Source organism: Leucopleurus acutus (genome assembly GCF_964270905.1).
Source record: "Leucopleurus acutus genome assembly, chromosome: 13".
NCBI lineage: Eukaryota > Metazoa > Chordata > Mammalia > Artiodactyla > Delphinidae > Leucopleurus > Leucopleurus acutus.
In genome coordinates this window covers 8,083,629-8,110,265 of record NC_139155.1, presented here as the reverse complement: position 1 = coordinate 8,110,265, position 26,637 = coordinate 8,083,629, and the positions used below count along the sequence as shown (strand labels likewise).

The following is a 26,637-nucleotide window of genomic DNA, read 5'->3' as shown; positions in this document are numbered from 1 at the left end:
CCTGCAGGCTCGCCGTGCAGAGTCCTGCCCACACACTCTGCCCTCGACCCACGGCCTGTTTCCTCACCTCCGAGGCATCTGCTTACATCTCACCTCCAGGAGGCCTTCTCTGATCACCACACAAGAAAAACATCAACCTGTCTCCCCTTTACCCATCCTCATTTATTTTTTCCACACCATCGTCACCATCCGATAAAAGTTAAATTTTATTTACTGTTTACTGTCTGTCTCCTGTACCGAGGACACAGACTTCATGTGGGCAGGGGTATGTGTCTGCTTTGTTCAGAGGCGTCACTAGCACCTACAACACAATGTGGCAAAGCATATGCTCCAAAATTTTTCTGGAATGAATGATCTTCTATAAGGACAAAAAGGCAAGAACATTTAGTCTACGTAAGGCCAGGGAGTGCAACCGTAAGAGCGTGGCTTCTAGAATCAGCCTGCGTGGGCTGGAATCTTGGCTCTGCCCCTTACTGTGTGAGTGACCCTGGGCAAGTTACTCATCTCTGGGCTCCAGTCACTTCCTTTATAAAACAGGGCTGCTAATGGTACTTCATGTGATTGATGTGAGGATTACATAAATTCACACAAACAAGCACACATGAAGGTCTGTTCCTGTTATTATTCATTCATTCCACAGGGACTGAATGAGCACCTGCCATGGGAAGGGCACTGTGCCCGACACCCAGGACACAATGGCATGAAACAGGAAGGCCCTGCCTTCATGGAGCCCTGAACCCTCTAGCCCCATCTCCGCCTCACAGATCCTGCCCTGGCCACTGCTTTCTGCTTCTTGAATAGGCCAGCTCTCAGGGGCCCTGCTATGTCCCATAGGACCAGCTTCCTCACTAAGTTCAGGCCACACGTCACTGTCTGAAAGCCCCTCCCTGACCACCCCATGCGGAAAAGCCCTGCCCCCCCAACTCTGACCTCACTTCCTGTCCCTGCTTTAGTTTTTCTTCTTCGACGTCTAAGACATCATCAGGCACATATGTAGTTGCTCACTATCTACTCTCCCAACTTGAGGGAAAGGGTCTTTGCTTTATTCATTTAGGGAAGATCCTGGTGCACAGTAGGCCCTTAATAAAGATTTGCTGGATGGACAGACAGAAAAATGGAGGCGATGGCCATTATGCAAATAAGCACACTCACAAATGAAAACACTGCAATGGGACAGTGTTTGGAAGATGAGGCACAGTGTTACCCAACCTTGTCCTGGGGGTCTGCCTTATTCAGAAAGCTCAAAGGAGACAGCACACAGCAACAGAGACTGCTAGTCCACCTGTAATTATCTCTCACCCCAAATAAATCGTGTAGCCCTTCTTACAAAATCTGATTTTACGGTAACGTTTCTATTAGCAGCAACTACACTAAATATCTGTGAAGGAACAAACATAAATTTATTTTTATTAGACTGAGTTTTGAATATACACAGAATTTAGTCACTAAGTATTTCACAACTTCAATTTAGGTGGAAATGACAGAGACAGCCTAAAATCACAGAAGGGGAGGGTGGGCTATACAACATCCCCTTTTTTTAATACTGTGCTCAAAGATACCCAGACCTTTGATTAAACATTTCTAGCTGGTTAATGATGGAACCAGGAATACAATCTAGGTCTTCAAATCCCACTGCTCTTTTCTACCATCTATTAAGTGACCTATTTCAAATAACCTCGTCATACCACGTATATCCTGAGAAATTTTCAACCTTCTCCTGTGGTTAGTATATCAGCAGAATTTATGTTTCTGGCATTTAAGGGTAAACGAACGCACATGCAGACACAGGCGCTTACCTGAGCCTGAGTGCGTTCAACAGGAGGTGACGCGGGCAGCAGGGCCTGGAGCTCCTGGACGCTTGTCTCTATGAGGGTGGCATCTGCGATGCTGTGAAGGACAGAGAAGGAACACCCTTCAGATGATCAGTATGCTTATTCCTGAAGACTAATTCGTGAGAATTTAAAGTTCGGATATAACCATGAACAGAATTCAAGAAAAAGGATTTTTATAAAATAACAGAAATAATTGTTTATAAAAAGTTACCCTACAATATTTCAGAACACAGGAAAAGATCTCATCAGATAAATGTGGGAAACAAGGAATTCTAAGAAAAATATCTAATGAAACCTATTAAAAGCAGAATAAAATATCATAAAGCCCTTTCAGAAGGAAAAGAAACAAGAGCAAGACCTTGGTGGTTACGTCCCTATTTAAAACAGGAAAAACATTTGCCAGGAAATAAGTTCTGATTTAGAAAGTAAAAAATAAAATAATGAAAAACAAACAGGAAAAAAAAAATTAAATCAGAAATAAAGAAGAGGGATGGAAATATAAGCCTTTGCCAAGAAAGAGTCTTTAATACCTTTGTGCCCTCAATGTCACAACAGACTCTTAACTGACTCTGGAGAAGCAAGAATATTCCTAAAGCCCCATTCTGACCCTTTTTGAGACAGGAAACATTCAAGAAGGAAAGACAATCAACTAGCAGTTTCCTTTTTTCAACTCTAGTAGGCATCAAAGTAGAAAAGATGACAAATGAATGTAAACAGAACAAACTCACACCCTGCTGCTTATTATAAGGGCAGAGTAAAGGAGTAATCACAACTGAGTGAAGGGAAGCAAGGCAGACTTCTTTCTTTTTAGACTGTTCTTATCCCAGAAAGAAAGCGAAAGCATTGTGATTTGGCAAAGAGGAGGAAGACATTTCAGACAGTGAATGTTCAAAGGGCAGAGACAGAGAAATGCAAATGAATATGTGGTGAACAGGAGGTAGGTACACTTGGCTAGAATAAACATATGTGAGGAGAAAAGGAACACTTAAGATAAGAGAGTATCCTAGACAACATCACCTTTAATCCTAACAGTAACCCCATTAACTAGGTGTTTATTAATGACACTTCAGAGATTAAAGTTACTTTCCCAAGGCTGCAACACTAGTGAGAGAATGAACTCTAATTAGGACTTAAGTCAGACTGAATTCAATATCCTTGGCCTTTTTAACTACACCATATAGCCAATCAGAAAACCAGAAAAAGTTATGTCAGACACTGATTAATATTAGGTAAATGAAAGAACCAAATCATGATTTCCCTAAATTTTATCAGACTACTTTCTGATAAAACTCTCAGGCTCCCATAACTAAGTAACTCCAAATGAACTTTAAAAATGACTTTTCAAACCAAGGACATTATTCTGATATGACTGCTAGGGAGATGAACCCCAAAACTCCTTCTTCCATTCTGAATGACCAAGGAGACTTGCATCATGTTCCTTGAATGTGGCAGAGGACAAATAAGGTTTCAGAACTTCGGAGTTTAAAAAAAATCAGGACGGGGAGCTGGGGAAGCTTAATAGTCAACATAACAAACCCATCCAAGTGCTTTAACATATCTAAAATAAAAACTGTCGAGACAGTTCTGGCAAAAGCAAAAACCTGCAGTCTACACGCCTCTCTGGGAGTATTTATCTCTTACCTACAAAGAAGCTCTATGAGACGAGCTTGTCGAAAAGCATTTGCAGTGTCGCCTGGAGTCGTTGCCAAGAGGCTGTCTAGGAGGCTGCACATCGCGGAAAGAAGAGGCGGAGTGACAAAAACACACTGTCTGGGCAGAGGAGCAGAAAGGGATGAATCATGAGGAAGCCGTGGAGATGCAGTTTCATGCTGACCTATTATTGAAATAAGTGTGAAAATTATCACCATTTGTTTACCTTGTGGTTATGTACAATATTCACAAGTTTTGATAATCAGAGGAAGTTCCTAAAATTGCCAAAGAGAGATGGCTGGGAAATTCCCTTAACTGCTCAACACACCTCAACCCCGAGGCCAGGGAGTCAGACGTCCAACTCCTCCAGAGTGTGAGTGTGAGTGTGAGTGTGTGTGTGTGTGTGTGTGTGTGTGTGTACATGCATGTACACAAGGGTGTGTGTGTCTACCTTGGGTGACAGTGTACTAGCCAAGACAAGAAGGGCAGGGCATGGTTTTGTGTCCCAAGCATTCAGACACTGAGGAACAAACAGATGCTCCACAATCCTTTTTTTGAAACTCTAGGGGTCAGAAGTGTTTCAGAATTCAAAGTATTTTTAGATTTTAGAAAAGTAATAAGGTACGTGTACCATATATTAATTAACACTTCCAGTGGAATCTTGGGCATCAGCCCATAAGGATATAAATATTTCTGCAATGTAGCAGATACATAATCACAGCAAGCAGGATGAATACATAAGCAAATACAACCTCAAACTAGAATTGGTCAGATTTTGCAGCCAACTATATACAGGTAAGGGCAAGTTTTACTGCCACCTGTGTTCTGAGAAAACTTTCCATTTTCAGAGATTCTGGATTTTAGAATTGAAGATATGAGGGAACTTTCCTAGAAGACTCAGCAGAGTACTGCTAACAAGAAAGCTTAACGTGCCTCAAGATTCCCTCATGACCTTCGTTTCTTATTTCTTTTTTAAAGAAACATTATATTTTGAATAAATCAAACTTACAGAAAAGTACAGGAGTACAAAAATTCCCAATATACCTTCACCCAGATCCCTAAATATTAGTATTTTACCACATTTTATCTACCTACCTACCTACCTTCTTATGAACTGTGAGCTGCACAAAAATGCCCCTTTAATCCTAAGTTAACTTCTTAAAAACAGGACTTTGTCTTTTATAACCACAGTACAATGATCAAAACCAGGAAATTAACATTGATGCAGTGGTACTATCTAATCCATAGACCTTTTCCAAATTTTGCACTGTCCCACCAACATCCAAAAGGAAAAAGGAAAAAGTTCTTTTTCTTGTTTGGATCCAATTTGAGATCTGCTTTTCCTTTAGTTCTCATGTCTCTGGGTTTTGAACTGGAAGGGTTCCTCAGTCTTGCTTTGTTTTTCAGGACCCGGACATGTTGTGAAGAACACGAGCTAGTTCCCTTGTAGAGTGTCTGATGTTTGATGTTCCCTCCTAATTAGATCTTCAGGACATTATATCAGGAGAAACATGATTCCTATTAGGCCCATTACGGGTGGTGTTAACTTTGGCCATTTGATGGATTAAGGTGGTGTCTACTAGGTTTCTCCATTATAAAGTCATAATATTCTCCTTTGTAAGTAATTAATTCCTTGGAGGAGGCACTTTGGAACTATTTACTGTCAAGACAGATTTGATATTTTAAACTAAATTGGGAAAATTAAATTTAGGGAATTCCACAGAAATAGTTCAACTGCTTTTAAGGGAAAATTCTATATATTCACAGAAGATGTACTACACGTCTTCAGGACTTCTAGGGCAGCATACAGAAGAAAAGAATACCAATAAAATAGGAGGGGTTTAACATTTAAGAAATTCAAAATCATTCAATATATTAAAAAAAATTTAGTATTTTATCTGGAGAGAACTATCTCAGTTATTTATATTTGTAATACTCAAATATACTAACATTTTTATTTTGTAATGATTCTTTTCAACTTTGTAGATCAAATGTACGCTTATAGATCATGAGACTCTGTTAAAGCTTTCTTAAAAGATAAAAGGATTTTTCTTTTACAAAAGTTAGAAACTAAACTTAGGAATGAGAAGTTGGACATCTAAAGTGGCCCTGATGTACATGATAGGGAAAGTTCTTGTCATCCTGCTCTAAACCACTTTGGGGCACAGTAATTCCCTGGTTAATCAAGAATTAACTAACAGAACAAGAAATAAAAGGACTAACCAGTTTCATGGAGAAATCCTTCACTGAGAATTCCAGCTGAGGGAACTATAATCTCATTATCACTAAAAAAATTTTACCTTAACAGTAACTATTTTAAAGAGACGGAATTTAGAAAGATATGTAACAACAAAATTGCTTTAGTCTTAAGGCTCACTGACAAAAGATATTTAATGCTTTCCAGTGCTATTCAAAGATTCGTTGGCAGATTCAACAAAAAGGAGTAAAATACTTTTTTGTCAAATACATACACTGAAGTAATTGGCAAACAGTAAAACTGTGCATGGGGGGCTTCCCTGGTGGCGCAGTGGTTGAGAGTCCACCTGCCGATGCAGGGGACACGGGTTCGTGCCCCAGTCCGGGAAGATCCCACATGCCGCGGAATGGCTGGGCCCGTGAGCCACGGCCGCTGAGCCTGCGCGTCCAGAGCCTGTGCTCCGCAACGGGAGAGGCCACAACAGTGAGAGGGCCGCGTATCGCAAAAAAAAAAAAAAAAAAAAACTGTGCATGAATATATATTCTAAGCACAATCCTTGAAAATAAAATAAATCCAAGTCAAGAATAATGAAATCAAAAAACAAACAAAAACCGCACAACTGTATGTTCACATAAAAACCTGTATGACTGTTTGTAGCATTATTATTCATAAAAGCCAAAAAGTGGAAAAAATCCAAATGTCCATCAACTGATGAATGGGTAAATGAAATGCAGTATATCCATATATATCCATACAGTATATCCACAAAGTGGAATATCATTCAGTAATAAAAAATGAATCACTGATACAGACTACGACACAGATGAATCTTAAAAATATTACGCTGAGTGAAAGAAGCCAGACACAAAAGAACACATATCGGATGATTCCATTTTTATGAAATTCCAAAACAGGCAAATCTATAAAGAGGGAAAGTAGATTAGTGATTGCCTCAGGCTGGGGAGAATGGGGCAGATCAGGAGTGATTGCTCATGGGAACAAGGTTTCTTTTTGGGGTGATGAAAATGTTCTAAAACTGACTGTGGTAATGATTGTACAACTCTGTGAATATATTAAGAAACAATGAGTTGTACACTTAAAATGGGTAAACTGTATGAATGTGAATTATATCTCAATAAAGCTGTTTTAAAAATAGTAACGTAACACACTCTTAGAAATAAATATTCATGAAATACATTATCAAATTTCATTTCATGCTCTGTGTCCTTAGCCACTTAAAACAACCTGAGTTTGCTCCTTTTGTTCTTAAGAGGACCAAATGAGTACTTTCTATAATTAAACTCTTTTGTATATTGTTAACATAAATTACTAAAAACCAAAACGAGACATTGTTTAGGAAGTTATGGAACAAACACTGTAATGAAAATTCAGAGTAAAGTCTTCCTTAAGCAAGTATCTCTGAAGTTTTAGAAAGCATTTTCTCTGCACACGCTTATATTTCAGTGTTTAAAATTACCTTTTTTTTAGATAGTATATTCCATATAGGTTAGGAATTTAATGTTACTGAATAAAGGTCTATCTACCGTCTTAGAAGAAACAAAAGTTAGGTTGTAATCTATATAAATATATAAAGCGTAAAGCATAATAGAGTTGGAGGCAGTGCCTAACACAAAGAGTAAAATCGATATATTGTCATTAATAAAAATAAATCCTAGGCTACTCATCACACATTTCTAACAAAATAAAGGCTCAAAACACTTTGTGTGCTTTCAAATGAAAGCACAGGCTTTGCAAAATACTTAAGACCCCATTCCCATCACTTTCAAGTGGATTACTGTGGTAAACTGAGGTGTTTTCCCAAAAGGCGAAAAAAATGAAGCTGATTAATATTCATTAGTTCCTCAATTCAAACACCAAATATCTATTCTTACCTAATAGGAAACGATATGGCAATCAGACTGTTTATTTGATGGCCAAATTCCCATTTATTAGTTAAGAGTATTTGTTTTGTTAATTTCTGATATATTTATTCTATCATGTTCTGTGATATTTCGTTTTGTTCTTACCTAGACAGTTTGTTCTGTGACTTATTTAATTTGGTTCTTATCTAAACATTTACTTTCAACATATCTGCCTGGACCAACTTATCATTTTTATTTTTGAAAGTAGAATGTCTTCCTAAAAGGATACCTTGAGCCACAAACTGGTCATGTGAGGCTTCAGGGAGAGGCGCCGTGCAGGGCATTACCGGCTGAAATTCAGCACTTGCCGACGAAGCTGCCACCTGGGGATCAGTAAAGAAAATCATTCTATACTCGGAACAGTCACTCGTTAACATTACTAATTGGAAAATGAAACACGAGCAATATATATACAAGATATCCTTGAACAAAAAGGTATATTACAAAAGTACACTAGTTCGCATAACTGGAAAATACTCCATATCTTGAGAGTTAAAACAGTGTTTTCAATGGCATTTTCTACTTCTTCTTATAGGACCTGTTACAGTTTATACAAATCAGTAACTCAAAGGAGCACAGTTTTGATCTGAAGCCCATCTAGAGTTTAAGGTCCTGATAAAGCCTCTTCCCACTTACGCTCAAATGTTGAAAGGCTAAAAAAAAAACTACTTTATAATTCGTTGTGTCCTTCGAGATATTTTGCACTTCTTAATTCATAATAAAAGGGCTTTTTAAAGTTTCAAATGCACACACAAATTGTAATAGTGCCTCTAAAAGAATCAGCAGAAGTATTAAAAGATTGTTCTCTACCCCTACCCATGTCACAAATGAACTGTCGTTAAAAATTAGGCAATATCTGACATTGTTCTTCAGAATACATTTTTTGGAAACATTAAACATAACAGAAATTCTGTAGAAAACAAACACAATGTCACACACAGGTTTACCAATGAGCAGGCTGTAAAAGCCTTAAAACTGAAAAAGCCCAAACTGATGTCAAGTACCTCATATGTGGAAAATACTGTCTCTTCCCATCAATTTTCTTTTCTCTGAGACAGCATGAACTTTCCATACTTGGATAAGCTCCAGGCCCGTGCAGGTACACAGGTAAGCTGTCAACAGAACTTATGAATCAACCCTACCACAAACCCAGATACTGTACAGCTCCCGATATTTGCATATTGATTACATATCTATTCTAACGCTTAAAGTAGGTACCTTAGACTTGATATAACAGGATGAAAACAAAACCCAAGGTTATTTTCATTTGCAGTTTCTGATAGTAAAGAGAATATAAATTTGAAGAAAATGGCACACGAAATTAATACATAGTTTTTAAAAATCCCTCTTTCAACTTAGGACCTCAATCGCCTCTCACCACTTCAAGTATGACATTACAGTAATAAGAAATAAGTGACAGAAGCTGTAGCCAAAAAAGTAAGCTAAGCATATGAAGTCATCTAAAAATGAAGGCTGGATAAATCTCAGTCTAAAGAAATCACTCATAAATAAGCATGTATAAAATGCCTTATTTGATATAACATTAGATCTACATAACAGGGAAAAAAACCTAAAGACATTCTAAAAATTATATTTACCTACAATTGGTTATAAGAGATGTGTTTTAAAAAAAAAAAAAAAAACAGTTCCTGTCAATAGACATCCAGATAACTTTTAGCACGTGAAGCAACAAGCACACACGGAGACTGACATCACAACCGTGCAGGAGCTGATGAACGAGCCTGGCTCCTGCCACAAGCTCCCTCGGTTACACAAGAAAATTTAAGAGGACAAGGATGCCGGAATCCTTTATCTTTTCACTGAACATCCTTTCAGTTGGCAAACACTCAAGCAGTCCCCACTACTGATGAAAACAGAGATAGTATTCACTGCAGGAAAAGAAAGCTTCTGAGGGCCGCTAAATACCTGGCTCATTAGAACGCTAAGCTGCCATTCGTGACCAAGGTCAGGCATTAATAAACACCATGATTGTCCTCTGTATAGTCCAAGGAAGGGACACACAAAGTTTGAAAATTTGGTTTTAGAAGGCATCTAATGGTTGCATTATAACTTACCCCATATGGCTGAGAAAACACAAGAACTTCTTTCTACAGCAATATACTGTGTTTTAAAAATTGATTAGGGGTGATTTATATTTCTACTAGCCTATCTATATTTTCTAAATTTTCTATATTAACATATTACTATTTTAATAAATAAAGGTAAAAAAGTATTAAGCTGACTTGCTCTACTACTATGCTCAAATCCTGCTTGCTTGAAAATAATCTTCAATGGACACTCATTTGATTATATTTAATAATACACATCAATACATAAATGTATTGTCATCCTGTTCTATAAAATAACTTTTAACTACCATCAAATAAATGTCAATTCATCTTTCTCTAATGTCCTTTGTAATGCTTCATGACATTTTACTTTGCTGAAATCTGTTATCTCTTCAAATCCAAAACCGGACTCGGCTCTCCTGGCTAACCCCACCTGGTTACATCAGCAATCAAACTTCAGCCTTCTTCCCACCCTCAAAACAACCCCATCTTGCATCTTCTGAATAGCTAAGGCATTCAGTACCACACAGCTTGGCATTCAGCTATTTCCTATTTATGCTTTATGTTCTCAAGTAGACTTTCAAACCTCATAAGTGGGTACTGAATTCTAAGACATATTTGAGTATCTTTTTAGTTCCTTGCAAATGTGTACATAATACAAAAAAGGGATTGATCCTTTAAAGCCCATTTCAATTGCCACTTCTTACACAAAATCACTGCCTATTTCATCATTCCTTCTAATCTAAGCTCACTGCACCCTGACTGTAACATCTATTTCGGGACTGACCACATCTTGCTCTGTAGTGAAGGAGCAAAACATCATGGTCAACGACCTGGGCTCTAGAGCCAAACACAATTCTGGATTCAAATAACGCTCCACCAGTTAGCAGCGCTGGAACCTTACACAAGACACTTATTCATTCCATGCCTTAATCTCTTCTTCTGTAAAACAGTAAAATGATTATCAATTTTTTAAAGACTAAGAGGACCCATGAGGAAAATTTCTCTATAAATGTTTAAATAAACTTAAAGTAAAATCAGTTTTCCTTAAATTAGTGCTCAAGGAAGTTTGAAAGAATCACACATTTCACAAAGAAAAGCTCAAAAGCAAATGACCCACATTTCCTCTTTTTTGATAACTGATAAAACAGATTTTAAAAAATACAGACATAATTCTGCTCAAGAGCAGCAGAAAAGATCAAATTTTGTTCTTAGAGCTGCTGCTACAAACTGGTTTGTCCTGGGCATAAACACCTATCTAGTTTGGGTATTTCTGACAAGTAGAAACGTGATCTCAGGAGGAAAAACAACTGATACCTGACCCCTCCCCTGGGGAAGGAGACACTGAGTTGAGGGAAGCCATCTCTGAAAAGGCATTTATTTACCAGGGCAACACCCCCAAGGTAACAATGACACTCCTTACTCTACCTATAATTTACAAAGCATACAAGTCCCAATCAACTAAACTAATATTCATTAGATAACACCATTAAAGTCCCTAATGTGGCATTAACAACACAGAAAGGTAATGATCCAGCAACAGCACACTGGATGATACGACCCATATCAAAAGACAGTGCTTTCCTCAGAAAGACAAAGTGGAAAGACAAACCAATCAACAAATTGTATCTTTTCTCAATTCTGGGAGACATACAAAATAATGATATTAATAACCAGATAAACTCATTAGCAAGATTTACATCCACTCAACTGATACCTCAATTAGTAACTTCAACATTTTCTTATACCTGAGAAAGTATTAGTTGGTCTGGGTACTGACAGTTTAGGTTTAAAGTAATACTGGTATAAGGGCTTCCCTGTAGTGCAGTGGTTAAGAATCCGCCTGCCAATGCAGGGGACACAGGTTTGATCCCTGGTCCGGGAAGATCCCACATGCTGCGGAGCAACTATGCCCATGTGCCACAACTACTGAGCCTGCACTCTAGAGCCCGTGAGCCACAACTACTGGGCCCGCAAGCCACAACTACTGAGCCCGAGCACCACAACTACTGAAGCCCGTGAGCCTAGAGCCCATGCTCCACAACAAGAAAAGCCGCTGCAATAAGAAGCCTGCACACCATGACAAAGAGTAGCCCCCGCTCGCCGCAACTAGGGAAAGCCCGCACACAGCAACAAAGACCCAATGCAGCCGAAAAGAAAGAAAGAAAGAAAGAAATTTAAAGTAATGGTATAAGGAATAAACTCTCCATATTTGTCTCCTGCTGGAAAAAAGATACATAGTATATCTCATATGGTAAGGAAGACATGACAATTCATAGAACTCGGGTAATTAGATTAATTTTTGTGAATAAAAGTCACCAGTTTGGTGAGTAATTCACCAATACCAAAACTCTTCTGTTTGGAAACCAAAAAAGAAAGAAAAAAGCTGACTGTAAAAATTCTAACAGGTAATACTAATCTTTTGAGGAACTACAAGAAGGTAAATCTTACATAAGACTATATATATGAATTCTTAAAAAAAAAAACAGATTTCACTGGTATGTATTTCTAAAAGTCTATGTGATATCCTAACATAAACAAGTTAAAGACTTTTGCATTAATAGATGTGCTTCTATTTTAATAATGATTATAATAAGTGACATATTTACAAAGTGTTTCTTGGAAAATCTAGTAGCTTAATCTGTAAGATTTATATATTATTATAAAATAGAGAAATGCAAAAGTTTGATTTGCTTTTGTTTTTTGTATGTAAGTTTCCTTGTATGAATAAATATAACTTGAGGACTTCCCTGGTGGTGCAATGGTTAAGGATCCGCCTGCCAATGCAGGGGACATGGGTTTGAGCCCTGGTCCAGGAAGATCCCACATGCCGCAGAGCAACTAAGCCCGTGTGCCACAACTACTGAGCCTGCACTCTAGAGCCCGTAAGCCACAACTACAGAGCCTGCGTGCCACAACTACTGAAGCCTGCACGACTACAGCCCGTGCTCCGTAACAAGAGAAGCCACCGCAATGAGAAGCCCATACACTGCAACGAAGGGTAGCTCCCACTCGCCACAACTAGAGAAAGCCCGTGCGCAGCAACAAAGACCCAACACAGCCAAAAGTTAATTAAAAAATAAATGTAACTTGATATCTACAAAATAGCTAACTCAAAAGTTATTTACAGCAATTACTATTTACTGCATACCTACTATAAGCAAAGAACTGAAGAATGTACAAAGATTTCAAAGTTAGTCTACAGCCCTTTAAACAAACAGGGTAACCTAAGAAGAATTATTTTTAAGCACATATTAACGCTGTACTTCTGTGAACTAAATAACCAATTAATACAATCCCCTTTAGCATTGAATCATATAATTATTTCTCTTATTGAGACAAAGATACACACTATTTCTAGCTTGCAAAAGAAAGCATGACATCTAGTGGAACTGGAGTAATTATTCTGTTTTTCTAAATAAAGGTTCAATTTAGCACTAAACATAAACTCTTCTGAGTCTAGAGGAAAAAAAAAAAGTCTCTTAAAACTTAGCAAAAAGTACCAGTCTCTTGAGAAACTGTAGGAGGTGAATCTTATTAATGCCTGTTTAATTATTTAATTCTCATATTATTTTTGCTCCTGGAAGCAGTGGTGTCGAGGCTCTGCCTCCCTAATAGGTTCTACAACACAGTATATTGTTCCAAAAATACATTGCAATGCTTTCCAGTTGAGAATGATTTTGTATGCTGATAAAACAAATGAAACCTAGCATGTCATTATTTAGAAATAATTAGTGTCTCAAACTTTTTAGAACAAAGCACCTTATAAATAAAAAAAAAAGGAAGAAAGGCAGGCAGGTGTACATAAATTTCAGGTATTTCAGATAATCAAGACAAGCTTCTATTTGATGCAAGCATTTAGAAATGTGTTTAAAATCATTAGTACCACACTGGAATCATCTGAATGGATCAACATTCTTCAAACTGCCTTGTCCTTAAACAAAATTTCAGGGTAATCAAGCATTACTAATCATATGGGATTTGTTCTCTTTTTCTATTACTACTGATAAACATTTTAAAACTTCTGAACTTCCGGTTCTATCAAAAAAGGTAGGAAAGAGGTTGAAAATTCATCTAAAAGGATAGTCAGTGCACTTATTTGAGCAAAACAGACACTAGTTCTGCTCTAGACGGCACTTCAAATAAATCACAGTTGTTATGGTCATAACCTTATATTTCACATCCATTCTTATCCCTCCACTATGTAAATTCAAATTTTTTCAGAAATTCAAAATGCAGCACTTAAGCGTTCTTTGGAAGTACCATTGTTTCCAAAGTGGAGAGAGAACTTGGATCTCGATCTTGACTGGACATCCGAGATGGAGCCCTCCAAAACTTGAATGAGTCATCTAAACCTGTGACAACAAGAAAACTGTCAACGTGAATAGCCTTCTGGGCACTGTAATGATTAACAGAAAGGATACTCCTTACATGAAACCAATCCAGAACTAAAGAAGTGTGAAAGAAGTGTGCCTAATTTTTATTATTCTTAATTAATTTATATATACAGCATGTTTCACAAAAAAAATTAAAACAATTAGTTGACTGCGCTTTAGTTTAATCTAACACAATTTAGCAAGAGCACCAGCTCCCAAACTTCAAAGTGCAGAAGAATCATAAAGGGCTTGTTAAAGTGGTTTCCTGAGTCCTATTCCCAGAGATTCCATTCCCCAAGTCAAGGTCGGGGGTGGCGTAAATCTGCATTTCTAACAAGCTGGAAGCAGATGTCAGTGCTGCTGGTTCAAGGGCCATGCTTCCAGTAACACAGATACAGAGAAATCCAAACAATTAAAGTGGTCACTTTCCTCACAGGGACATTTGTTTAGAATGTTCAAAAACTTCATTAAATGTCATTCTCCGGGCTTCCCTGGTGGCGCAGTGGTTGAGAATCCGCCTGCCGATGCTGGGGACACGGGTTCGTGCCCCGGTCCGGGAAGATCCCACATGCCGCGGAGTGGCTGGGCCGCTGAGCCTGCGCGTCCGGAGCCTGTGCTCCGCGACGGGAGAGGCCACAGCAGTGAGAGGCCCGCGTACCGCAAAAAAAAAAAAATGTCATTCTCCTCTTAATGCCTCCAAGAAGTGAGCAGAAAAGTGAACTAGAAATTTACATTTAAGTATTTCAGGGTAAGGGAACTTCATGTTTGCAGTTTACTCTTAAATGGCTCAGAAAAAATACATATATATGTATATATGCATATAAATAAACATATTTCACTTATATGCACATACATACACATGGTATAGGAGGGCAAATATAGTAAAATGTTAACATTTGGGAATTCTTTGTTCTATTCTTGTACCTTTTCTGTGGGAAATTATGTCAAGATTTTTTAACATTACCTTAAAATTTTAAAAATTTTTAAATTTTTATTATTTTATATTTATTTTTATCTTAAAATTATTTTTATTCTTACTATTAAATTATCATTTATTATTATGAGACATAATTATCATTTATATGTGCTAAGATCTTATACTTAGGAAATCCAAGAGAATCTACAAACAAGTAGAAATGAAAAGATTTCAGCATATATTTTGATAAATGAGTAACATTCCAAAAAACAAATAGCTTTTCAATACATTAGCAAAACAAATTAGAAAATTTAGTAGGAAAGGTCTCATTCTTGTTTGCCTGGGAAGAACCTTCCAAAAATTTAAGACATTAATAGAGGAAAAAACTGTAAAACTTTACTAAAGGGCATGAAATAACTTATGAAACATTAGTAAGATGTCAAAAACGGTTTCCATGAAGAATTTATAAAATAGAAAAATGCTTAGGCAATGTTTAGTGAAAGGAGGAAATACAAAAATGTACATAAGATATGAACACAATTATGTAAAACAAACAAGAGCTATACAGAGAAAGAAGACTGGAAGAAAATACACTGTAAGGTAACAAAGGCAACCTCTGGGTAATGGGACTAGAGAATGTTTTCCTGTGTACTTTTCATTATTTTTCAGATATTTTGTAACAAACACATAGGTTTTTAACAGTTTAAGAAATGTTACATTTTATTAAAAATATAAATATAATATTCTTACCATTTAAGTCATTGCCTTCAGAAGTTCCATTAAGAGCAGAACAATTCAAATCAAACGTATACCGTCCCAGGTAACAATGTTTTACCATCTGATTCAAATGTTCATAAAAATGGCAGTGGTACAAAAGAGCCTGAAGGGCAGGTTTTCCTATGAGCGACAGGCCAGAGTCCTCATCATGGACACAGGGGCCCTGTAGGAAAAGAGGGGGAGACAGTGATTTATCACTTAATTTCTTCAAAAAGACCCATGTCTCCCCACATTCCCCTCAACGAAACAAATGGGTCCCAGATGTGACCATTCTCCTTTCACCTGCCTGTCTTTCCCCACATACACCAGCCTGACCCGGGCAGAGGATTTCACAGGACTCCAGGTCTCTGCTGCCTAAAAATCCACTGAAGGCAGAAGGCTGATCTAGTCGCTCTCTTGAGGGGCTAGAATGAAAAGCCTGATATCCACAGTAAAATCTGTTTGCCACTTTACTTCCCACTGAATTAACCCTTCTTCCAAGGGAATTCCTTGCATACATGCATGCATGCGTGCAAACACACACACACACACACACACACACACACACACCCCTTCCAGCAGGAGGCTGAGAAGGATCTGCCATTGCAAAATTTTAATCTCTTTGCACTTTTTTTCAAATAATTTTTTGCACTGTCACTACTTTTCCTGGAATACCCAAATGGCAAAAATCAAGCAAGCCATTAAAAGTATGCAAAGGATCGGTTTAAAGTATGCAAATAATCACATCATTAGTTTATAAATATTTCTCTTTTTTGGAAAATGATAATCAATATAGTTAAGACTTTTCAAACAGATCATAATAGAGAGAAAAATAAAAGAAAATCGAAATCTGAGTGCCAACAGGAAAGGTCTGGTCAAAGCCTATTCAAAGTTTACCATTAACTGAAATTTGCATACGTGCCCCTTCTCTCATGCCTCCTGGTCACCAAGGAAAGATGGATATTAAAACTCACTATCCAGGAAGATAAAGTAATAGTTAAATGTATAATTACAGTTAAAGATATAATTACATTAAGAAGATTATTTCCATTAACCCTTCTCTTTAAGAATATTATTAAAACTAAATGTCTTACTTCAATATTAAATACTTTTTATTTTTATGAATTTGTTATTGTTGTGTTCTAATAAACCTACCCAACACTGTGAGCTTTACTCTTTACAAATAGAGCAATTTACTTGTCCAAGAAGGAATAAGACTCTTTAATAAGCAGTCACAGACGCTGGTCACCGTGTTAACTTTAAATCCGGAGCTTGAGAAGCGGCAGGCGAAACAGAGAGGAGTACATGAACAGGGTCACGTGGCTCCCGTCTGTGAACCAGGTGCACATTTCAGGCAATGTGGCCCTTTCGTGCATTACTTTATTTAAATATCTAGGACAAAGTAATTCATCCAAAGCCACAGAGCCAATCCTAACATTCAAAATGTTCTATCTTTTAAGCAACTTATAGCATTCATAAATGTAAAAAGCACACATGAGATCTGCAATAGTTGCTTAACATCACAAATTAAAGCCCCCATTATATTGATTCCAGGAAGGACCAACAACCAAGAGGAGAATTAAAAATAATTCAGCAAAGGTTACTAGCTTAATTGCAGCTGTGTAACATACCCCAATAAATCAATAAAATAAAATTATTAAACAAAGTACCACAAACACTATTTTTTAATTTATTTCATAATAATACTAAGAATAATTTTCAAATATTTTATTATACATATTATATAAAATTATTCAAAATTTTTTCTTGTGCAAAATTGTGTCTATATAATTGTTTCCTGGATGAGTTAACAGCCACAGTCCAAATTAACAAAGGTGTAGCCAAAAAATACATGAAGGAATGTAAACTGTATAAATGCTGAAAACAAGTTCCTCAAGAGTTCTTAAATCTGCTGATTCTTTATTCGGTAAAGGCCCACTGAGGCTGATGGTTTCACCACGTGCTAGAAGGAGAAGTGTTACAAATCCACTGTCTTCTAAAATCCATCTTTTCTTTAGTTATAAATATTTTCAAAGTGAGAAATTACACACGTAAATATGATGCAGAACTATAGTAGTTATTCTATAAATATGTATAATTATCATGGTAATTATCATGGTATATAATTGACATAATATTCACCCTTTAATTAATATATTTTAAAAATTCATTTTTTCTCTAGTTCTTACTAATATAAAAAGAAAAAAGATTTAGAAAATAAAGATAACAAAAGAAGTCATAAAAGACATAAATTTAAATCAACCTAGTAAAGTTTAGAACCTGACTTTTTTTCTTCGCCTATAAGTCACAGTGAAAATTATTTGGCCTACCAAGATGGAAAAAGTTAAACTAATTCTGATATGAACAAAAAAATTAATATCCCAGAATTTAAAGACCAGGAGATAGAAAAGATAAGGAGCAGAATATTAATTCAAGAGGCCTAATATAAGACTCATATAATTTCTAGAAAAATAAAGAAAAAGGAAAAGTCATTTTTAAAATAAATAAATATGAAAAAAAATTGTCAGAGCCAAAAGAAATAGAACATCTATGTCTCCAAATTCAGGAGCTTAACAAATATCAAGCAAGAGAAATGAAAAAAAGACACAGAATCATAAAATTCTAGAACATTAAAGACAAAGTGAAGATAGTAAAAGAAAAAGTCATCCATAAAGAGGTAAAAAGAATCAGATGGAAAAATTCTGAAGAGTGCCGGCATGCGCTCCCTCTTTCGTTTTGCCTCGTTGCAGCGGAGAAAGCAACATGGGTCACCAGCAGCTCTACAGGAGCCATCCGAGAAAATTCGGCCAGGGTTCTCACTCTTGCTGCGTTTGCTTAAACCGGCACAGTCTGATCCAGAAATATGGCCTCAGTAAGTGCTGCCAGTGTTTCCCAGTATGCGAAGGACATCGGCTTCATTAAGTTGAACTAAGTGTGAACTTCTTGAATGGGTCATCAAGCATATCTACTTTCCTCAGAAACAATACTAACTCTCTGTATATAAATAAAAATGTTAAAACTTAAAAAGAATCAGATGGGTATCCAACTTCTCATCCGTAGCACGAGATGTTAGAAGACAGTGGAGCAAAATTCTCATGAGGAATGATTTCAGCCTAATACCTAGTAGCCCAAACTATCAATCCAGTGCAATTTAAATACATTTTCAAACAAACAAGAACTCAGAAGTTTGTCACTCATGCATTTGTTTTTAGGTAGGAATACAATTATTTTGAGGATGATTACTAGGAAAGGGGATTCTAACTGAAGAGAAAGGATGATTAAGAGCTTAGAAAAACTTGAGCTATGATACGGACTCACAATGCAAGAAAAAAAATTAACAGAAACTCCAAGGGCAAAAAAATCACCCAACGCCCAAATCAAGTTTTTAAATCACACACACACACACACACACACACACACACACAAATACCAGGAAAGTTTTCCTCTGAGTGCCAGAGGGGTCATAGCCCTGGAAGCATAGATAAGGAAGAGTAACAACAGCCCAACAAATAATGGCTCTGCAGCAAATTACTAGTTTTCACTTTTTAGAATCAACTTATAGATATAAGGAGGCTGTAGAAGAGAATCTAACCATAATCAGCCTTCACAAAGTAAAAGTAGAGATGAAACTGGCAAAGATTGGCAGTAGAAGTGGGGGACAAGATACCGGTAAAAGGAACAACTTAGCCACATCTTAACTTCTAAATGGGGGCGGGCAAGAGATATGACCCATAGGTAAGGAGACCAGAAACAGCAGGGGTGACCAGGGGAGAAACTAAGACCACTAACAGAACTATATTGGCAGGACATTGTTTAAGTGAGCTAAATCCTATGTATTGACACAGTAAAGGAACAAACATACTCTATTACTGCAAACACACTATTTAGAGACAGGAAGGTAACTACCTGAAGAATTAAAATCAGTAGGAGGTAAAGCTGTCTCTGTGAATGAAGAGGGTAAAGAATTTCAGTATAAGCTCTATTAGCTTTTTTAACCATATATATTCATTACTTGAAAAAAATAATTTCTTCTAAAAATTCAAACATTTCACTCAAAATATTTTTAAGTTTCTCAAACAAAACCAGATGATCTGGAATATGTACATATTACATAACCATTATTTATTTTTTATTTGATTTATTTTAGCTAAGCATTTAGCCTGAATCCCCAATCTCCACGTGCCAGAGCTTCCTAGTAGCAATGGCACATTATCAACAGAGCTTTAATCACAGCAGTGAAGCCAAGTCCAGCATAAGCGCAAAAGATGGTGTGGCTCAGGCTTTCCACACATGACTAATGTACAAGGGCCAGAACAATGAAGCCTTTCACGCATGTACTAGGCTTCGCTCCATAGATTCATCAGTAATTGATGGGGCTGTCTTCTGGTAAAGTGGGGAAATCAGCACAGTCTAATTGCTCTGTCTCAGGACGTCTATATCCTTACCAGCCTTGCCCTCAGGTGAGCGCTCGGGCTGCCAAATCATCTGCAAAATTGCCAGGGAGAGCTGAGATGGGCAGTATGCAAAGAAAGAAAACTCTTCAAATCACCAAGAGCCATAACAAATAAGTTTGCAAAGAAAACAGCAATTATGTCATAGAATACTCCGATTAATTTGAAAATATTGATCTCAAGGATGCAAGAAGCTACAATATTACATTTAAGACATTTTACTCCTAGTGTCACAGTACTAACACATCCATTAGCTATGATTCAAAAGGAACTAGAAGCAAAACAAAATTGCATGTAAGAAGAATGGAGAATATTTTCAAGAAGAAAAAGGAATTATTTTGATACATAACAAATTTTTAAAATGCTATAATGTAATGCAGAGATTGAAAAAAATGACCCTAGTTACATAAGAAATCCCTAACTGCATATAAATTATGAATATAGTTAAAATGGTATTGTTTCTCTGACACCAAGTACTTAGCATTTTGTGAAATCAACACTCATAATGATCCATGATGAACACATTAGAAGATTAAAAATATGCATTGATAATTATAACATCAAATATGAAAACGATACATACTACAACTATAAATGAGTCGGCCATCTCTCTACAACACATATAAACACATATGCAGACAGTCTAGCTATGTCCACTGAGAGTGTATAGAAGCAAAGACCCCTCCCTCGGAGCAACGAGCATATCTAGAACTCATTTCTATATACATTCTCCATTGAAAGAAATCAGGGCTCTTTGAGCAAATATCTGATTCCAGGGTGGCGCTGGGAAAGTCAAGAACATCTTGCTATGCCAGGAAGTAAACAAGTACTCAAAGGTTGATAAAGACATGTTAAAAGGATATAGGAGTCTTTGTGAAGGAAGTCCTCCTAGCCAAATCTGAAACAATTTGAACATCTAAATAAATAATGATAGAAAGAGATCATAATCCATGAAACATACTAAGAATCCTTGAGTCCATACTGGTGTAAATAAATAAGTGAATAAATAAATAAGAAAGGAAGGCTCTTCCTTACAGTAAAATGTAATTAATGTGGAAGAAATAATGGAATTAGAAAATCATCATTTGGCAACCATTCTGTAATAACTGCTTCAGACAAGAATCACAAATGGAAGTTAAAACTAATAAAAGTTGATGAGAAATAGATATTTTACAGTCTCAAAGCACCTCCCGGCAAAAGGAAAAATTTTAAGTCCACAATGGAGAAGACAGACCAACTCTACCTTAACCAAGTAAGCAAGGTTAATATCACCAGCAATGGGACAAAGAGATAGCCTATCTGCTGATATAATATAATAAGAAGCACAGAGCACTTCTGTGGCTTTTCTGCCAAAAATGCATAACCTGAATCAAATTCTGAGGAAACAGACAAACCTAATTAAAGAATATTACAAAAACTAAATAGGCTATGCTCTTCAAAAATGCCAAGGTCATAAATGTTAAAGATTTAGGAACTATTTTAGATGAAAGAAACTAAACAGACATGACAGCTATATGCAACATGTATTCCTAAATTGGATCCTAGATCCTGACTGTCTTCTTTTTGTTTGTTTTCTATGAAGGACAGTAGTGGGACAATTGGAAAAATTTGAATACTTTCCACATTTTGATAATTATTATAGTGATTCTGTAAGAGAATGTCCTTGTTTTTAGGAAATTCACAATTAACTATTTAGGGAAAATAGAAGTATATGTCTGCAACTCTCAAATAGTTCAGAAAAAAGACACTAGGTAGAGCTAAAGCAAATATGGTAAAATTATAACATTTGGGGAATCTGGGTGAAGGGGATATAAAAACTGCTATACTGTTTCTGCAACTTGCATTTAAGTCTAATTTTTTTTCAAAATAAAATTTAAAAAATAAAATAAAATATACGTGCCAACTCCTCTCACAAACATGGAAAGGAATGAAAGCATTAACAAGTGTATTTACACCACAAACTGACATCTCATTATATTACTTAAGTGCATGAAATTACCTTTACATTTAAATCTGTGACACCATTTTCAAGGGAAAGAACAACTTTAATATTGTAAAAAGTACACATAAGCTACCACGAGCATATATAAAACACTGTAGTAATGTTCTCTTGGTAGAACACTGTCTTCCCCCCACAGGCCATAAGCCCCAGAGCACTAAGTCAGATCATCTGTGAATCCCCAACATTTAAATACTCAACAAACATTTAGAGAAATGAACTGAAACAAACTACACAGATAATCCCTATCTAACAGCTTTCTTGTTATAATCAACTCTAAAATTCCATTCTGGTTGTTAAAGTTGCTGGGATATGGATTTGTGACATTAGTTCTCAAACTAAACCCAGAAACAGAATCTTCCACATCCAGGAATACTAAATCCAAGTCAGACTCTAGGAAACCAGTTTACAAGACGCTGCACAGCTGGGAACACAACATAGTTGAGGGTCCCTTGGACACTAATTCTGTTTTCCCTCCCTAAAAGAGGAATGTAGCCTTGAACAAAGAAAGGCCATTATTATAAACGCTGCTGTTAAAAAACAGAATAGAAAAGGTCTGTGATGCCCCGAGGACCGGGGAAGCTGCGCTGAGAGGCTCTTTACCTGTTCCTACTCCTCGTGACCGCCCACTCCCAGTGCGCTTCTGTATCCATGGAAATCCAAATGGGAATTTCACTACAAAAAGTAAGACCTGATTTTCAACTTTATTTACTTAGCAACATCAAGAAGACTAACGGGATAAATGGAATGATTTGCACATCTCTACGCATTAGCAAAGACGGATAGAGGACCACTCTCTGTGGATGGGGCTGGGAGAAACATTTTTTTTTAATATTAAAAACATGGTCCTGAAATACACATTCCACCTAGGAAGATTAAGTTAAATAGTAAGAAATATGCAAGGCAGTAAAGGTATATATGAGAAGAACCTAATTTAATGGTATAGACATTAAATGCTAGTATCTTTCAGAGAAGAGGAAGATTAAGATGGATTGTAGCAGTTGGTGAAAGTATTTTTTTTAAATACTTTCTTTAAATTAAAAAAAGTTTTATTGTACAACACACGGAATATAGCCAATATTTTATAATAACTATAAATGTAATATAAGCTCTAAAAACTGTGGATTACTATGTTGTACACCTGAAACATATTGTATATCAACTATACCTCAATTTAAAAAAAGAAAAAATAGTTTGCAAATGAAGTAAACGTTATCCAAAAGCCCCTTGAAAACACTGCTAAATTTTGGTAGCCTTACAAATAGACTAAGAAAAAGAAAAATTATAAGCTAAATCTTAAAACTTAAGGAAGAACTAAATTTTTATAAAATTTATAACTTTAATAAATTAAATATTCCTTTCAAACCCCCCCAAAATGTTTTAAGTGACTTTGCCTTACCTTGTTCCAGAAAAGATTTAAGCCCTATTACAAGGAAAGGTAAATTATAACATGAAAAGTACACCAGAAATGAAAGAAAAACAAAAGGTATGTAAACGGTGGAACCAGCTAAAAAGTACTACCACATTTGATAAGAGAGCACTAAACTTTACTTAACAACAAAAGGAAACCCGGCCAGTTATATAACTCATAATTTATTTATGCAAATGACTCCCACTCAGAAGTACAATTTCAATAGTAACATGAAATAGAAATCTAGACCTGCTGTGTGGGGAAAGAATTGGGACAGAGGTAATAATCTTAAAGCAAACACTGCAGAACACCCAGTGGAACAAGAGTGTAAAGGGCATCAACTCAGACTTCAGGCACCAAGACAAAGTGCAAAGCAGTAAAAGCAGTTCTCTTTGTAAAATATTATTAATCAAATATCTACCTCAACCAAAATAAAATATTTACAAAGCTTCTATATACTAGTGCTACTTCCTGCTCTATCCTCCCAAACACTGCAAAACGTACACCAAGGCAAGTAAATGAAACATCTTATTGAATAAGATTATTACTCATCGTTCTACCAAAGACAGTTTTAATTTTAAATTACTGAAAAAGTAGCACCTTCTTTCTGGCTGTAGTAAACTGGCAAAGGTCACAACTTCTTGGAGATTATAAAATTCCATTATCTAGGCTTCCCTGGTGGCGCAGTGGTTGAGAGTCCGCCTGCCGATGCAGGGGACACGGGTTCGTGCCCCAGTCCGGGAAGATCCCACATGCCGCGGAGCGGCTGGGCCCGTGAGCCATGGCCGCTGAGCCTGCGTGTCCGGAGCCTGTGCTCCGCAACGGGAGAGGCCACAACAGTGAGAGGCCCGCGTACCGCAAAAAAAAAAAAAAAAAAAAAAAAGAAAGAAAATTCCATGATCTATATTTGAAGAATATCTTCCTCCCTTACTACAGCAGCTGTTTCCACTTTGGGATTTAAAGTACCACTAAACTTTTTAAAAATTGGGGGACATATACTAGATTACGAAGTATTTTATACTACCAAGTGAGGACACTTAAAAAATAATAACCAAAAACAAATTTAAAAAAGAGAGGAAGAAAATGTGAGTTTATTAAAAATACACACAAAAAAAGACTGATTTTCCTAATTTTGCTTAAGACTAGTAGAAGTTTCATCATCAAGTACTATTTTGGATTAGAGTAGCTCTCAAGTATTTTTGATTATGGCCAACATAGGTGAAGCAAAAGACTCTAAAAGCGTACTTAAACCACTGTTTTCAACTTTTTTAGTAGAAAATTAATTCTGTGATGAAGAACTGGAAAATAACAAAATCAAAAAGCTGCACTAAGCATGTCACCAGTAGCAAAAAGGAGCTGTATACTATTTAACTTACTAGAAAAAAATGTGAACTTCTACACATGGTTTTATATTATAATGTCCCAAGAGCTTTAACAGAACCCAGAAAACTTATCACTCTTGCCTTTATATTTATTTCAATAATTAAAAAAAACCTCACTGGCAGTACATCACAAAGGTTATAGTATACAAATGTCACTACTTTAACAATGGGAGTAGAGATCATTTGCATTTGAGCCAAAAATAACATTTTTAAATGTAGTTATTGGCTAACAGGCATCAAAACCACTACACTGTTAATATAAATATTAATCCTGTGTAGTCTTTTCTAATTTGTCTCCTATGGTTTTATTACAACACAGACTGTGAATAACAACCATCATCAGAAGGCACGTTAAACAAATTAAAGGAGCCAGTGGACAAGCAGCCTGGGATTTTCAATAATTGGCAGCATTAAACTGGGTTTGCAAAGTTTGGAAAAGTGAAGCTTCCAAGAGTTAAATGAGATCCAGGCCTTAACGACCACCAGGATTCAGGCTCTAGGTGACTGCCCCAAAAGCTGCCCTCACTACAGCTCAACTAGATTCAGTAACTCCTCCAAATATATTCTAACGAAAACTTAAAAAGAAACCTTAGATCTTATCTAAGATCCTGGGGGATGAGATGCAACAGTGTGATAAATATGCACATATAGGATGAGGACATATGGATAAAGACATGGGTAGAAAAAAAGCATGTCTCATTTGCCCCAGGTGAGCACTTTTCTATCCTCCAAATCACCTAAAAAGCAGTAGGCTATAAAAAAAGGTTAGGTAAAACTATCTACTGACTTGTCGTTCAGAACATGATACAAAAAATTAATCTAATAGAAAGCAAAGAAAGATAAATTATGACTCAGTGTACTTACCCAGAAAAGAAAAAAGAAGTTAACATCAATGCATATTTAACTACAAACAAATTTGTTTATTATTATTAAATTAGAGAGACAATAAGGTGAGTGCGAAAGAGAAACTGCCTGGACTGAAAGCAAAAGGGTGTGATTTAGGGCCAACTACTTAAACCTGCTGTGCTAAATTTTCTTAATCTAAAAAATGAGGATAATAATGGTTCATAACTCAAACCATTACACAAGCTGATATTTGTTATGTTTCTAGACAAGTGCCTAGTACATAGTAAACATGTCAGTGATTATTATTTCTGTTTAAAATTATTTTTAACACCACAGAGAAGAATTTGTAAATCTGATCAAGCATAAAAAAAAGTCTACATTCTCTTTCAAGAGGTCCTGTTGGCTTGTATAAAGTTTCATCAGTAAGGAAATATATACATATATAAAAAATATATCTATCTATCTATCTATCTATCTATATATATATATATGCTGAAACTTTATCATCACTTAATCTCAAATATCTACTAGGTTGATAATTGTTTAAAGTCACCTACCTGCCAAGTATAACCCTTTATGATTTCTGAAGGCATTGGAATTACAAGGAGATTTTGAAAAATAAATGCAGCCTGAAATTAAAGGAAAAAAATGTCAATACTGCCATCTTGTTGTCATGTCTGAAATAACCAATATAGTGTTATTTAATAACAAAAAAGCATATCCCTGGTCAGCTGCACATGCTGAGAGGTCATTATGAGAACTCCCCACTGCCCTTCCTGTTAGGTGATGACATAGTAGTGGGGGAAACTACTTCACAAGCAAAGATATTT

General features: G+C 36.3%; 1 protein-coding gene across 1 annotated transcript in view; it reads right to left on the bottom strand.

Moving 5' to 3' along the window:
• The window catches only part of RTTN (rotatin), a gene marked incomplete at its 5' end in the record, with an annotated part of 137,755 nt that overhangs the window by 35,858 nt on the left and 75,260 nt on the right, over nt 1-26,637 (bottom strand). Inside the window, 6 exons of the mRNA XM_082852680.1 lie at nt 1,797-1,887; nt 3,474-3,666; nt 7,831-7,924; nt 13,934-14,025; nt 15,713-15,902; nt 26,365-26,436. Coding sequence (XP_082708806.1) covers nt 1,797-1,887; nt 3,474-3,666; nt 7,831-7,924; nt 13,934-14,025; nt 15,713-15,902; nt 26,365-26,436 — 732 coding nt within the window. The remainder of the gene's footprint in view (nt 1-1,796; nt 1,888-3,473; nt 3,667-7,830; nt 7,925-13,933; nt 14,026-15,712; nt 15,903-26,364; nt 26,437-26,637) is intronic.